The 15,647-nt window shown below is 40.0% G+C and overlaps 2 protein-coding genes across 2 annotated transcripts in view; one reads left to right on the top strand and one right to left on the bottom strand.

The window, feature by feature from the left end:
- Window positions 1-6,576, bottom strand: part of LOC110502059 (glycerol-3-phosphate dehydrogenase, mitochondrial) — a 45,577-nt gene extending 39,001 nt beyond the window's left edge. Inside the window, exons 1-2 of the mRNA XM_036958894.2 lie at window positions 6,432-6,576; window positions 386-492 (exon numbers count right to left, since the gene is read on the bottom strand). Of these exons, the coding sequence (XP_036814789.2) occupies window positions 386-487 (102 nt within the window). The 5' untranslated portion in view covers window positions 488-492; window positions 6,432-6,576. The remainder of the gene's footprint in view (window positions 1-385; window positions 493-6,431) is intronic.
- A 3,138-nt stretch (window positions 6,577-9,714) lies between these two features.
- Window positions 9,715-15,160, top strand: LOC110501524 (nuclear receptor subfamily 4 group A member 2). Its single transcript, XM_021579167.3, has 8 exons — window positions 9,715-9,913; window positions 10,504-10,608; window positions 10,847-11,718; window positions 12,276-12,405; window positions 12,572-12,735; window positions 13,126-13,328; window positions 13,490-13,668; window positions 13,782-15,160. Exons 3-8 carry the CDS (start codon window positions 10,849-10,851, stop codon window positions 14,036-14,038), a joined length of 1,803 nt encoding a protein of 600 aa, XP_021434842.1. The 5' UTR covers window positions 9,715-9,913; window positions 10,504-10,608; window positions 10,847-10,848; the 3' UTR covers window positions 14,039-15,160.
- The last annotated feature ends 487 nt before the right edge of the window (window positions 15,161-15,647 follow it).

Raw genomic sequence — 15,647 nt, forward strand, 5'->3', positions numbered from 1 at the left:
TGCTAATTTATTACAATCTCCCTACTACCCCACCCCATTTCAAAATATTGCCCATCTAGATTAATGGCAAAATCTGCATGCTACATGCATATATGTTAAGCTAAGATGGTAAAGTACAATAAAAGAGCATTACACCAAACAAAAATGAAGTAAAGTAGTCTATTAGGAGGGAAGGGATTAACCTTCCCAAACCATCTGCTGAAAACTGGGCCTAATCTACACATAAACGTTTTAATACATCAAGAAATTGAGATCCACAAGGACAAACATTACCAAGGTCACCAAAAAGTAAGCTGATTTCTGCACATACAGTATTTGACCTGGCTGACATGCAATCTTCAAGTTTCACTGTAGCATCTCAACAACGTGGACGCTAGAGGCTCACCTGTCTTTTCCTGTATTCGGTCAGCTGTGTAAGGCCATAAAAGGCTACCAAGCCTCCACTTGCTACGGCAGCAGTTCCTTTGACTGCCTTTCGGATCGCCATGCCTCCTGTAAGACAAAATACAACAGGAACTGAGAAAAACACACATCACTAGTCATGATACTAATCTGCATTTGAAAGCAGTTGGTATTAACGTACCCCTTCATTTTTTGCTTGTTCAGTTTGCTCAAAGTTCAGGATGTTGCTCTCAAGGGTGTTAGTGTTGTGTTGGCTAATGTAACCTGACTAACAGTGGTGGTTTGGTGTGTGACTTTTTCCTGAAACCATCAATCTCAACCAGAGCCTAGCCCAGGGATAATCAACTAGATTCAGCCACGGGCCAATTTTTTCTTGAGTGAAGGGTCAGTTGGACAGAACATAATTGCAAATATTTGGAGACTGCAAATTGACCGCAAAAGCCCAAACAGATATACAGTTGAAGTCGGAAGTTTACATACACTTATGTCGGAGTCATTAAAACTAGTTTTCAACCACTCCACAAATTTCTTGTTCACAAACTATACATTTGCAAGTCGGTTAGGACATCTACTTTGTGCATGACACAAGTAATTTTTCCAACAATTGTTTACAGACAGATTATTTCACTTATAATTCACAGTATCACAATTCCAGTGGGTCAGAAGTTGACATACACTAAGTTGACTGTGCCTTTAAATAGCTTGGAAAATTCCAGAAAATGATGTCATGGCTTTAGAAGCTTCTGATCATTTGAGTCAGTTGGAGGTGCACCTGTGGATGTATTTCAAGGCCTACCTTCAAACTCAGTGCCTCTTTGTTTGACATAATGGGAAAATCAAAAGAAATTAGCCAAGACCTCAGAAAAAAATGTGTAGACCTCCACAAGTCTGGGTCATCCTTGGGAGCAATTTCCAAATGCCTGAAGGTACCAAGTTCATCTGTACAAACAATAGTACGCAAGTATAAACACCATGGGACCAGGCAGCCGTCATACCGCTCAGGAAGGAGACGCGTTCCGACTCCTAGAGATGAATGTATTTTGGTGCGAAAAGTGCAAATCAATCCCAGAACAACAGCAAAGGACCTTGTGAAGATGCTGGAGGAAACAGGTACAAAATAATCTATATCCACAGTAAAACGAGTCCTATATCAACATAACCTGAAAGGCAGCTCAGCAAGGAAGAAGCCACTGATCCAAAACCACCATAAAAAAGCCAGACAAGGTTTGCAACTGCACATGGGGACAAAGATCATACTTTTTGGAGAAATGTCCTCTGGTCTGATGAAACAAAAATAGAACTGTTTGGCCATAATGACCCTCATTATGTCTGGAGGAAAAATGGGGAGGCTTGCAAGCTGAAGAACACCATCCCAACCGTGAAGCACGGGGGTGGCAGCATCATGTTGTGGGGGTGCTTAGCTGCAAGAGGGACTGGTGCACTTCACAAAATAGATGACATCACGAGGAGGGAAAATTATGTGGATATATTGAAGCAACATATCAAGACATCAGTTAGGAAGTTAACTATTGGTCGCAAATGGGTCTTCCAAATGGACAATGACCCCAAGCATACTTCCAAAGTTGTGGCAAAATGGCTTAAGGACAACAAAGTCAAGGTATTTGAGTGGCCATCACAAAGCCCTGACCTCAATCTTATAGAACATTTGTGGGCAGAACTGAAAAAGCATGTACGAGCAAGGAGGCCTACAAACCTGACTCAGTTACACCAGCTCTGTCTAGAAGAATGGGCCAAAATTCACCCAACTTATTGTGGGAAACTTGTGGAAGGCTACCTAAAACAATTGACCTACGTTAAACCATTTAAAGGCAATGCTACACTCAATTAGTATTTGGTATGTAAACTTCTGACCCACTGGGAATGTGATGAAAGAAATAAAAGCTGAAATAAATCATTCTCTCTACTATTATTCTGACATTTCACATTATTAAAATAAAGTGGTGACCCTAACTGACCTAAAACAGGGAATTTTTACTTGGATTAAATGTCAGGAATTGTGAAAAACTGAGTTTAAATGTATTTGGCCAAGGTGTATGTAAACTTCCAACTTCAACTGTATTTGAGTAAAACATAATACTTTCAAACCTTGCTTACATTTCTGTATGATCACATACACTGAGTGTACAAAACATTAGGAACACCTGCTCTTTCCGTGACATAGACTGACCAGGTGAATCCAGGTGAAAGCTATGATCCCTTGTTCATGTCACTTGTTAAATACACTTCAATCGGTGTAGATGAAGGGGAGGAGACAGGTTAAAGAAGGATTTTTAAGCCTTGAGACAATTGGATTATGTCTGTGCCATTCAGAGGGTAAATGGGCAAGACAAAAGCATTAAGTACCTTTGAAAGGGGTATGGTAACAGGTGCCAGGAGCACCGGTTTGTGTCAAGATCTGCAACGCTGCTGGGTTTTTCATGCTCAACAGTTTTCCCGTGTGTTTCAAGAATGGTCCACCACCCAAAGGACATCCAGCCAACTTGACACAACTGTGGGAAATAATGGGCCAGCATCCCTGTGGAACGCTTTTAACACCTTGTAGAGTCCATTGTTTTGTATACTCAGTGTATATCTAAATTATGCGTGGGAATACTTTGGAACATATTTTTTAAATAACTTGGAGCTGATTTGCTCGTGTATTTTATGTCCAAAAAAAAATATATATATATTATTGTTTTTTGCTCAGGAAACTTGGGTGGCCAAGTACAGTTGGGGAAACCTGGCCTAGCCTATTCAACTGTTGCCAGGATAGCCACCTCATCAGCACCACAAGTTGGAGCACAGGCACAAGGCGAGAAAATACTGCCATCCAACTGCTTAAGGAGAAAGCCATGCAGTTTATACAAAACTTGAGCCAATTCCCTCATCCATTCCAGGAGACTTTAGAAGGACTGAAATGGAATCACAGCAAATTATGAAGCAAAGATGGAATAACAGTAAACAGTGGCAAGTGGCTCAGTCAGAGACAATGTTGCATCATGGTTTCCTCTATTTCTGGTTCAAATATGGATCAATTAGAATGAGTTCATTGAATAATAGAAAGGTGATTTAAGACTGAGTAAGACAAAATCGCATCTAACAAAAACCTATTTGAAATACAAGTAGATAAACTGGCCTAAAACATGCTAGACCTAAATTCATACAAAGCGTAACAATGACATTTAGGCTAGGCCTAACTTTGCCTGTTTGGATCCCCTTGTCTTCCACGATGATTAGGCAAGCTAGATTAATCATCAAAACAAGCTTGGTTTCCCTGATTTTTACTCGAGCACAATCCAACAGGCAATTGATTGTGGCATCAAGGCCACCTGCAGCTTCAAAATACATTTTGAGAAAGAAAAAAAAAGGGTGGGGGGGGGGGGGGGGGGAGAGACACCCCAACTAGGAAATATTGGCCCACGACATGAATATGCAGGCACTCAATACCAGCAGTGTCATTACTAATGTTGCTGCCAATTACAGAGCATGTCATGACACTGTGATTCATGAATATTCATCACTGACTGATATAAAGGCAGTACTATGCAAAGGCCTCTATCCCCATTTTACTGTCGCAATGTGAATGGTGAACGGGTACCTCCATCATACCATGGCGGCGCCTTCCAGCTGCAAGACAAGCTGTTCCATAAGGCATTGCTAGTTAACAGTATGTTATATAAAGGTGTATTAAAGTGATGAAGTGCTCCCTGGCTCTAAAGAGTAGGCATTAAAGCATATTAAGTAGACATTTAAGCTTGTAAAATGGGAATGTAGAAATGGAAAAAAGACATAGGGCAATGGAATGCCTTCAGGGTGAGACTGCTGGGAAAGTTGAGATTCCATCCAGTCAATGTCATGAGGTTGGTCAGTTCTATCAACAAATAAATCAAATAGCCTACTGTGGCAACTTGTTATCCCCTGAGGTACTAAACTAGCCTAAATCCATGTATCAGTATGCAACCAAATCCGTTATCCTAGTTAACAATGAGTGACCTGAAACATTGCATCGTAGTAACAAAGGCAGATACTGGGTCATACTGCCAGTGATTGTTATTACATCAATAGGTTACCTGGGTCAATCCACTAAAAGAGTGCCTTTTGCATTCCTGTATAAATGGTGCACCAATATTGAATTTATACGTATGTTATATTAAATGAAGTGCCCTTTAATATAGAATAAAGATTTGCTAAAGTGCCAAATTCAGCATTTTGACCCCCCCCCCCCCCCCCCCCCCCCCCCCCCCCCCCCAATGCACCCTCTATGACTTCTAGGGATATTTTAACCCACTTTAATGCCAACATTTGATTTGATTTGATTTGATTTGACATTTCTCCATGTATTCACCATCATTGTAAATAAAGCCCTAGTTATTTTGTTGTTTTGACAAAGTCCTTTTTGAAGATAATTATTTGAAATGTGATTAGTGATTCATTTTCATATGTCGCTTATTTTGAGGTCAACCCTGTTATGTGAACAGAACTCTCGTTTTAAAATGGAGAAACTATTCCTCTTTAAATAGTTTTTTCAAAAGAAAGCCTGAACAAAGCAGGAAAACTGGTTATACTCTTTTTGGCAATTTTCTGGTGCTTTGTGGTGGAAAATGGAGTGGGTCGAGCTTAACCCATCAACCCTGTTACCCATAGATAGGGCTACAGGCTAGAAATGTTTTAACGTTAAACATTTTGGGGGGTGAAGTTTGCATTAAATTGCCCCTCCCTGTTGCACACAACAAGCTTCCATTCCCCCTGTTATGGTCAAACACTTAAAGAGAGACTGATTCCGATTCCGCATGTTTCTCTGTTGCTCATTAAGAAAAAAACTGATTTCAGTCTTGGTGGTGTGGTTCGATGTGGCAGTTACTGATGTTTGTCCCCCATGAGACACCATAGGGAAAAAGGCAGTATTACTTCCTCAAAATAGTCCGAATGATTCTAAGATAACTCAAGAAATGTGTAATTGATGTTTACATTTTTAAAGAGGTTGTAGAAGCGCAATTTTACATCTAGCTTAGGTGTTCGTAAAAAAAAAATGCAACTTGTTTAACTTTATTTAAACAAAGTCAGATCCACTGTGCTGATGGGCTGGTGTGTCCCGTTATCTGTGTGTTCTGTGGTAGGATTGGATAGAGGCAATCACCGCAGCTGTTTATCCTGTTTTAGTGGGTACTGGGCAAGTGAGCATTGTCGAAATCAAAATCCAACCCTCAAGTAAGTCATGATGAACTCACCTACAAAACTTTGGACGAGACTGACTTTATGAACAACATTATCCCATTTACAATTTCTGGTCAATTTTGACAGTAAAATAAACACTTTCTATCAGATAAGTTGTTTATTGTCTTCAGTTTGCTTTAATAGGCATTTACTAGTCTATTTTTATTTAACCCCTTGGGATGGGAAATGTGTTTTTTTATTAAGTGGAACTTGCTATTTATGACTGAATGTTACAATTAGGTGAAATCAAACCAAGTTACAATTCTCAAATGTGAATGACCCACCTACTCATGAGTTGCATGAGCAAGTTGCAACTTGTGTACTGTAGCCAAAAACAACCTGACCTGTGTATCATTCTGGGTGGACTGGACACCCATGCATTTTCATACTAGCTAGTAAATGTAGGCCTGCTACTGAGAAGCAATCATTATCATCATGATCAATTTAGCTAGCTTTGGTCCACGAATAGTGGCTGGTTAATTAGGCTACTAGCTAGCTAGCCCTAATAAACAAATGGTTTATTTAGGTAGCTATTATTGAACACTGACATGGTTGTTATGACAGGACAGGGCAGTTGCTGTATCTAGGCTACTTGAGTAGTATTTCTACTCTAGCGAATGCAGTCTCCCTAGCTAACGTTAGATCGAGCTAAGTGCCATGACATCTTGACCGACATAAGTCGTCACCTCGTAGCCTAAATGTTACTTAGCTGAGCTGGCTACGGTAGCAAGAGAAAACCACAGGCTCAGAATGCATGCAAAATAAGATGGCTCGGAATCTCTGGGTGCATTCTGACATGCATGCCGGGGACTTACAGTTCTTCCGATGTCTCTGGCAGCTATCAACCTGCACAGACCCCCGGATCAATGACTGCAGAGCGTGAAAACAACAACTTGACACTTCAGGTAGGCGTCTGGTTGCTAGCAACAACCTCTTGGCAGTCGAACCAGGAAGTAGATTAATATGATGAACAGCACAGTAAACCAATCAAAATAGAGACAAGAGAGTCTTGTCCAATCATGATCAAGCCTATTTTATCTTGGAGCTAAACTGCGCAACCCTTGCCTGAGATCTATTTGTGGCAGAGGCCGGTTTAGCAGATGCTGACCTTGTCAGGGCTAGAATGCCCTGTCCATAACAATGATGCATATAAACCCTGGATAGATAATGCTATGTTTTGGCCATGGAGCAGATTTGAAGCCTCTGGTCGGCCATATTGGCACTCCTCAGAAAAGCAGTCCTCAAATGAATGAATGGAATTCTACATTATTTCATTTGAATGTTTCAAGGACAAAATTACATGTATTTAAGTGTGTTTGTTGTTGTAGTGGGTTAAGTAACATTAGTACTTATAATTAGAATTCAAGCAAAAATGTTTGTATATATTTTTTCATTATTTATTTTCATGTTTAATTTAAAAGTTTGCATTAAAGTGTCTGTAATAAAATAATGGTGGCAAAAACAAATGTACACGTTAGTAAATACATTTATATAATTTCTAAATATTTTATACAAAGGTGGGGGAATGCCAAGATGGTGGCACAGTGGCTTCAAAACAGCGCCCCCTGTAAGTCCTCTGGTGTATACATAAACTATTGGTACATAAGCATTCATGATGGTTCTTGGACAGCACTTATTTCAGCACCTTGGACAGATCACTTTTTTTTACTGTCTATGACAACACATCTTTTTCAGCACCATGGACAGTAAAAATGTTTTTATAGTCAGTCCATGGACAGAACACATGCACGCACTCGCACACGCCCACACATGTACGCACACACACACACACACACACGCCCACAAACACACGCACACACAAACACACTGCACAATTATCATCTAAAGAGTCCTAATATCCTGCCGGGCCAATAAAATACAGAGTGCATTACACACACGCACGGAAACACACACACACACACATTTGACCTTGATTAGCAATGTCATTTTGAATTCCATCTACCACATATACAAATATTTTTGGGGAAATATCTTTGCTCTGATTTGATTATACATTATTAGCTCCCCACGTCCAAATGATTGTCAATTTATTGTGCATATAAATGAGGTGCTTTGTTATTCCACAGTAAAATGGGCAATTAAACTGCTAATTGTATTTCCATTCTAAACTTTAATTGGTAAATGGATAACAGTAGATTAAGGAATAGCAGTAGGCTCAGACTTTCAGGATAAAGTTGTTGGACTTTATTACTCATCCTTGTTAGGCCAATAAAACGTGCTTGTTGTTATATGCTAATGAACTAAGTTGCCTTTGGTAAACGAGTCAAATGAGTCCTTGATGTAAAAAAAAATGACAATGCATATGGGAGTATCTGTATGTATAGGCAAAACCTGAAATGCTCCCATTTTGTATGGTCACTTGTGGACCTATAGGATGCCAAGCCTATGACAATTTGAGAAACTTTGCAATTGACTCACCATACAAGAACACCTGTAATTCACTGTAACTGATGCGCCTTAGGCCAACAACAAAGATTGGAGGTATTTTTTTTATTCTGTTTTGAACACACACTTATGGCCGTCTACTTTTTCAGAGGGTAGATTGACTGAGAGGTAGAGACCATCCAGTTTTGCCAAGCACTTCATGCAAATGCAACACTGTTTCAAAACCATTGATCTGATGAACCTAGTCTCATTCAGGATCTAGGCCTAGGCTAACAACTCCTCACATTCCACTGAGCAAGTATAGCGAAGTCTGCATTTACAAAACACCAGATTTTCCATGCCAGTATGGGAGATTGTTATACGCTCCTGAAGTGTTATGCTGTAGCCTTAGTTCATCAAAATCAGAGATAAATATGGATTGGATGATCTATGGATGATGAACAATAGTGTCCTCTAGAGGTGAGTGCAACCATGAAGTGTTGTTAGGGTTCTCTCCCCAACGTCCACTATGTTATGACTACATGGGACAGAGCTCACTGATCATGGACTATGTGTGTTCATAATTCCACGGAAATATGGACTTAAGTGAGCAAATAGGCAAGTATTAGACCATTGAATTGTTGGCTTAGGCCAAACCATTTTTCTTCCAATGCTGCATAAATTGGTCCCAGAATATTCACACCCAATCATTAGCCTCTGTGGCAGATCCATGCTTTTAAAATAAACAGTCTTGGGAAAAAAGTGAGTAAGCCTATAATGGATACACGTGCAGGTGTAAGCTAAAGACCAGTAATATTGTTACAATACAATAACAATACGGGAAGGTCTATTTATGGAGGTCTGTTGACTGCGTCAAAGCCTGCGTTGTCTGCGTCACTCTCCATTCTGTGCTCTCACTATCGCGTTTCCCTTCCTCGATCAAATTGGCTCAGCCAGAAGAACTGACTCTACACACTAAATAATGAGCCCTGCCCACCCCATAGTCTGCTCAAGAGCAGCAGAGAACATGACTGACGGCATGTGAAACAACTAGGCCACACGCCCACGCGATTATGAGGTCTAAATTTGGAGTCCAATTGAAATCTACTAGTTGATTTTAAAGATAGACAGGGATAATATTGACCCACCGTCCATTATTTAACCAAACAAAGTTGTGAACCACTCTGATTATGACATGCCTGGATAAACAAATCACAGCCAATGAAACATTATTGAATGTTGAGCAAATATTCCACTCGTCAAAAACGGCCTATATTATAGACTACTGTGCTTAAGACTGACACATACTCACACATTGCAACAGAGCTTTACCCGTCAAAATCGTGTAAACCTATGTGGCCTGCTGTGCGTCTTTCCTAGGCTATTTGAACACCTTGCTGCTGCTGCTTCGAAACACGTAAGATGAGACACCTGGTAGAGGCTGAGAATGACGCTCAGTCTAAACACAATTGCACACTTAAGCTTTACTTGAATATAAATATTCAAATGTTTAAATAACGCGAAATAAGGTTTTCCAATACTTTTTATGGCTATAATCAATAAAAGAGAGTAGTCCCAGGTACACATGTACACAGACTATGCAACGGACTCGTCATGTTGGCTGGACCATGTTCCAAAAGGGATTGGTGCATGTCACTGGCGACGCAGATGACGTTGATATTTGAAACACGTGGGCTGTGGTGCGGAGAGCTCACATAAACAAAGGCACATTGGCAGACCCGGTAGTCGAAGGTTGTATCGCGCGCAGTGCTCTGAGGAAGTCATACAGATTGCTTGGTTGGTATTGTAGGCTGTACTGTCGCTCACGCTTTGGAGCTTTTTTCAGAATTGAAAAGCACTATCTACATGCTTTATGCATGGATTGACAACCACGATTCTGACGTGAAAGAAGGTAGGTTGATTTATTTGAATAAGTGGTATGTTTTTTTTAAATAAGCGTTATGTGTTCTGACATCTTACTTCTTTTTAAAAATTGATTGGGAGTCATCAAACCAGTTTTACTGTAACAGTTTATTTCTCACGTATTGTGTCATGTTGAGAATTGTTACTTTGCACATTGGGAGTGGTACTTACGGGTTGAGAATTGTTACATTTTACAATGAATGTGCAACATTACTTTGGAAAGGAGACGTGGAGAAAGTCATCGACGTCAATGCCGTGGAGGGTGGATGTTCAGCGACATTTAAACTTATAATTTCTTCATTCAAAATGTCATGCGTGTGTATAGACTATAACAGGCACCTACGAAGCAGCGTGTGATTTTAAAGCTCATCCATATGGTCTTATAATTGACCTTTTGTCATTTAGGCTATATTGTAGGGCAGGCTGTGAGGCAAACATAAGTACAAGCATAGTGAAAATGTCGGAAAATTGTGCTTATTAATTGCCTAACTTGTTTCTCGCGAATTGTTGTAGCATTGACTTATATGATGGCATTGCGTTTTCTAGATGAATATAAGTTAAATGTATCTATTTCTTTAGGGGACGATTCCAGAAAAGAGACACTTTCTTGAATCCTGACCCCATACTCCTCCAGACAACATTATCAATTTCAAGTGTCACCGAAAAACAGTCTCAAGACTAAAGGTAGGAAAGCTTATTATACAGTCTATAATAAAAAAAGAAGAAGATTCTGAATAAATCTCATGAAGTTCACTGTTCCCGATTGCCCGTTTAAAACATGCGACTAAATAAGTTATCTGAACATCAGATCCGGATCAGAATTTTTTATAATACTTGTTATTTTGTAGATTATATGGAATGTCTATACTTTGTAGCTTGCAAATGGGTTTGAACATGAACATGTTGCCACTTTCGTTTTCAGCCATGCCCTGCGTTCAAGCTCAGTATGGGTCATCACCGCAAGGAGCCAGTCCCGCTTCTCAGAGCTACAGCTACCACACCGCTGGAGAATACAGCTGCGACTTCTTAACACCTGAGTTTGTTAAGTTTAGTATGGACCTGACCAACACTGAGATCACAGCTACTACTTCTCTCCCTAGTTTCAGCACGTTCATGGACAACTATAGCACCAGTTACGACGTTAAACCGCCCTGTCTATATCAAATGCCGCATTCTGGAGAGCAGTCCTCCATCAAAGTCGAGGACGTCCAGATGCACAGCTATCATCAGCAGAGCCATTTGCCAGCTCAGTCGGAAGAGATGATGGCCCACTCCGGCTCTATGTACTTCAAACCCTCCTCGCCTCATGCCCCAACCACACCAAACTTCCAGGTTCAGCCCAATCACATGTGGGAGGACCCTGGGTCCCTCCACAGTTTCCACCAGAACTATGTGGCAGCGACCTCTCATATGATAGAGCAGCGCAAAAACCCGGTGTCAAGGCTGTCACTATTCTCCTTCAAACAGTCCCCTCCTGGTACCCCTGTGTCGAGTTGCCAGATGCGATTCGATGGCCCACTGCATGTATCCATGAACCACGACAACCCAGGAGCACACCGAGGCTTAGACAGCCAGAGCTTCGCGGTACCCAGTGCTCTAAGGAAACAGGCCGGGTTAGCCTTTCCTCACTCCCTTCAGCTCGGCCATGGACACCAGTTGATGGACAGCCAAGTTCATTCGCCCCCGTCCCGAGGGTCACCATCAAACGAGGGTCTGTGCGCAGTGTGTGGGGACAACGCCGCTTGCCAGCATTATGGAGTGAGAACCTGCGAGGGTTGCAAAGGATTTTTTAAGGTGGGCGTTCGCTGATTGTGAATTATGTAGCTTAATTCAATTATTACAATTATCCATTGTATTATCAGTCCTGTTAATGTTAGTATTGTTATTTTCATAATCCCCTTGTTATTAGTGGTGGGACTAAGCCTAGTAAACAATTATGACAACTGTAATAACTTGTGGATATCACTTTCATCACGTCATTAAAAACGGTCAGTGTTGTGAGGTCTTTTTGTGAAATTACGGTCTTGTCTGGACAAGGAAGTGCAATATTCCCCATGGTAAAATTGAATGGTCACTTTATTTCCAACCCCCGATTAAATAACATAATCTTACATATTTAATTAGAGGTCGTCTCAGAGGGCCGTAAAAATATGAATGTCCACGGATTTTTGTTTTTACTGAATGTCTACCTCTCCGGTTCCTCACATATATAATAGCCCAAAACGGGAAGGATGGATGTTCTGTTACAATATCAATTATCCCCCATAGCGCAGCTGAATGTATGCCAACTGTGTATTCATTTTACATGTGCTGATGTCCATGCTAAAACCCTGTTGTATTTTTCTTTGCAGCGCACTGTTCAGAAAAATGCTAAATATGTGTGTTTAGCGAACAAAAATTGTCCTGTCGATAAACGCCGAAGAAACCGTTGCCAGTACTGCCGTTTCCAGAAGTGCATGGTTGTCGGAATGGTCAAAGAGGGTAAGAACATATTGTGGTCACTTTGATTGTTTATGTCCGTGCATGGCCATAAAACACCTGCGGTCCTGCGCGTAAAGTTTGCGCGTAAAGCAAGTTTAACCTTTTACGCACAACAATCAAAGTTAAATACAAGTCTATATTTTCTCTTGTCTTCCTCTCAACACAGTTGTCCGGACTGCTAATCTAAAAGGTCGAAGAGGCCGTCTTCCCTCCAAACCTAAAAGTCCCCAAGACCCCTCACCACCCTCGCCACCTGTCAGTCTCATAAGTGCCCTTGTTAGGGCTCATGTCGATTCCAACCCGTCCATGTCTGGCTTGGACTACTCAAGAGTGAGTTTACCATTTAATTGCCTTTAACAAATTGTGTATGAACATAAACACCGTGCTGCTAATTTATAATATTATTAGAGTAAAAATACAGCGTTTGTACAAAGCAGGTGCATGTCTGGATGTAATTTGATCGTGTTTGGATGTGCATTTGCCACACAATGTATCGACTTCAAATGTTTTGTGCAAGACAGGTCTGCATTCTAAACTTTGTCCGTCTTTTAAGGTGGCATATTTTACTTAAGTAAATTACTTTGAAACGGAGAACTCAATAAAAAGAAGACATTAATGTAATAGTAAAAAAAGCACTCCCCTCCTAGAAATAGGCTTTGCAATTTCACGGGTAATATATTTTAAAGGACCTCATTAAGCCCTGTTGAAATTAAATTCCAGTTTCAGGCTAACCCTGACTACCAAATGAGTGGAGACGACACCCAGCACATCCAGCAGTTCTATGATCTCCTGACGGGTTCCATGGAGATTATCCGAGGTTGGGCGGAGAAGATCCCTGGGTTTTCTGATCTTCCGAAGCAGGATCAAGATCTCCTTTTCGAATCAGCCTTCCTGGAACTTTTTGTTCTGCGGCTGGCATACAGGTAAGCCTCTTCTTAATTATGAAATAACCTCGACTATAATAAAGATCAGCCCCCTTCAAGCTCCGCTGCTTTGGCTTTTATTAGCTATCCAATAATTAGGAGCCTCTTAAATCCCTATTTATTGCTCAAGGTAATTAATGACACTTTGTTATTAATTGCAGGTCCAACCCAGTGGAAGGCAAACTCATTTTTTGCAACGGGGTGGTCTTACACAGGCTGCAGTGTGTCCGAGGATTTGGGGAATGGATAGACTCGATTGTGGAGTTTTCCTCTAACCTGCAGAGCATGAACATCGACATATCAGCATTCTCCTGCATCGCCGCTCTTGCCATGGTAACAGGTGCGCAAATACAATATACTTGAATTTAATCACTCTCCCAAATGTTACACTGTTTAAATGCATTTCTTATATTCACGTTTTGGTAATTATGTTTTATTATTTTCACATTACAGAGAGGCATGGGCTTAAGGAACCCAAAAGGGTTGAAGAACTTCAAAACAAGATAGTGAACTGCCTTAAAGACCAAGTGACATTCAATGGCGGAGGTTTGAATCGTCCGAACTACTTGTCAAAACTTTTGGGAAAGCTCCCTGAACTTCGCACCCTATGTACACAAGGTCTGCAACGTATCTTCTACTTAAAACTCGAAGACTTGGTTCCTCCGCCAGCAATAATTGACAAACTTTTCCTCGACACTCTACCTTTTTAAATAGACTTTAAAACGGACTTTTGACGAGACCTCAAAGAACTTCCACAGACTCTGTTTGAGTCAGCCTAACAGATTTGAAAGATTTTATCTCTGAATATTTGCAAGCTCCATAGTACAATCAAGGATCCACGAAATTGATATAAAGAAGAGTGAGAAAATTGGGTTCAGAAAACCAACCGATCTTCGATTTTTTAAAATGTAATTGCCAGAAATGTTGTGAGTAGCCCATGATCGACCCCACACCGGGGAAAGTCTCCAAGGCTTCTCTTGACATAATGTGGATAATTCTCGACCAAGTGAAACACTTTCTTGCAATTCTTATTCCTTATTGTTGACTAACCATCTGCCCCATTGATAACGCATACTGATTTGTAATATATTCCATTTATATATACACATATATGATAGATTATGTGATGCGTCCAAAGCGTCAATTTATAACACTTGTAAAAAGTTTGTTAATGACAAAATTTCATTTGACTTTTATGACTTGTGCCTATATGTGTTTCTGTCAGGATCCCAGAGGTGCGAAAGTATTTCGAAAAGACAACGCATGTTGTAGGTTTTTATAGGCACTGGCTGTCGAGGAGACATGTCTATATTATACATTATATACTGGACACTATGTAGTCTGCTAGATTTTATAAAGATTCGTAGTACTGGCACACCTTTTATGTATGACGCATATGTGAAAAGTATCTCCATCTGTATAGATAAAGAGGGATCCATGGTGTTTGTAAAACTGTCAGACATTCCTTGTTTGTATGTGTTGTAAGTATTGTTGCTGTTGAATATAAACGTTTATATATTTATTATTTTATTGCCAAAAGCGACGTTAAGCATGGAGCATTTTTAAATGATTTCAAACCTTCATAATTCATGCTGAGCACGTTGTCTATGTTTTATGTCTTATAGACGTTTAGATTGTTATAATTTTACACATTTGAAAATGAAAAATTCGTCCTATATAAAATATAATTAAGTGTGCGGTACATCCTTTGCCTTTCATGGTGTATTTGAGTAGGCTATTGCAATGCATTCGGTGCCGAATTCCAAACCTTTAGAGAGAAAGAGATATTTAATGTTTACAAATAAAACTTTTAAATCATTTTTCTTCCGAAACAATTTCTCTTAACTGATTTTTCTTTACAAATACAGGTGCGTCTAAATGAAATGATTTAATTCAAAATTAATTGAGTGAAATATTGCTTGCTTTCCTGTAGGCATAAATATAGATTTTACGTCTTGATTAAATTCTTTCTCGGTAGCTCTATGCTGTATGGAATATTTTCCTTTTGTTCAAGCTCAGTAGAAATGAGGTGTTAGTAATTAGGCTGTGATTACAGTGAATGTTTGATTACAGTGAAATAACTTACAATTTACATGAATGCAAAAACAAAAAATGTTGATTAAAAATAGATAACCCTCAGAAATGGGCATGCTTGCTTGAAAGGTAGGCTATATGGTTTACACTCTAAGAAAAAAAGGTTCTGGATAGAACCAAAAATGTTTATATGCTTGCTTCATATATGACACCCGTTAATGTTATATAAATAACCGAATTGGTTTCCTAAAGAACCCAATATGGAACCCAAGGAGTATTTTTGGT

Source organism: Oncorhynchus mykiss, chromosome 22, assembly GCF_057628025.1.
Source record: "Oncorhynchus mykiss isolate SJ-2025 chromosome 22, ASM5762802v1, whole genome shotgun sequence".
Taxonomy (NCBI): Eukaryota; Metazoa; Chordata; class Actinopteri; order Salmoniformes; family Salmonidae; genus Oncorhynchus; species Oncorhynchus mykiss.

Excerpts from the sequence above, each read along its gene's own strand:
- LOC110501524 (XM_021579167.3), top strand. The coding sequence starts at position 10,849 with ATGCCCTGCGTTCAAGCTCAGTATGGGTCATCACCGCAAGGAGCCAGT. Across the intron at positions 11,719-12,275 it reads GTTGCAAAGGATTTTTTAAG|CGCACTGTTCAGAAAAATGC; the intron begins GTGGGCGTTCGC and ends TTTTCTTTGCAG. Across the intron at positions 12,406-12,571 it reads TGTCGGAATGGTCAAAGAGG|TTGTCCGGACTGCTAATCTA; the intron begins GTAAGAACATAT and ends CTCTCAACACAG.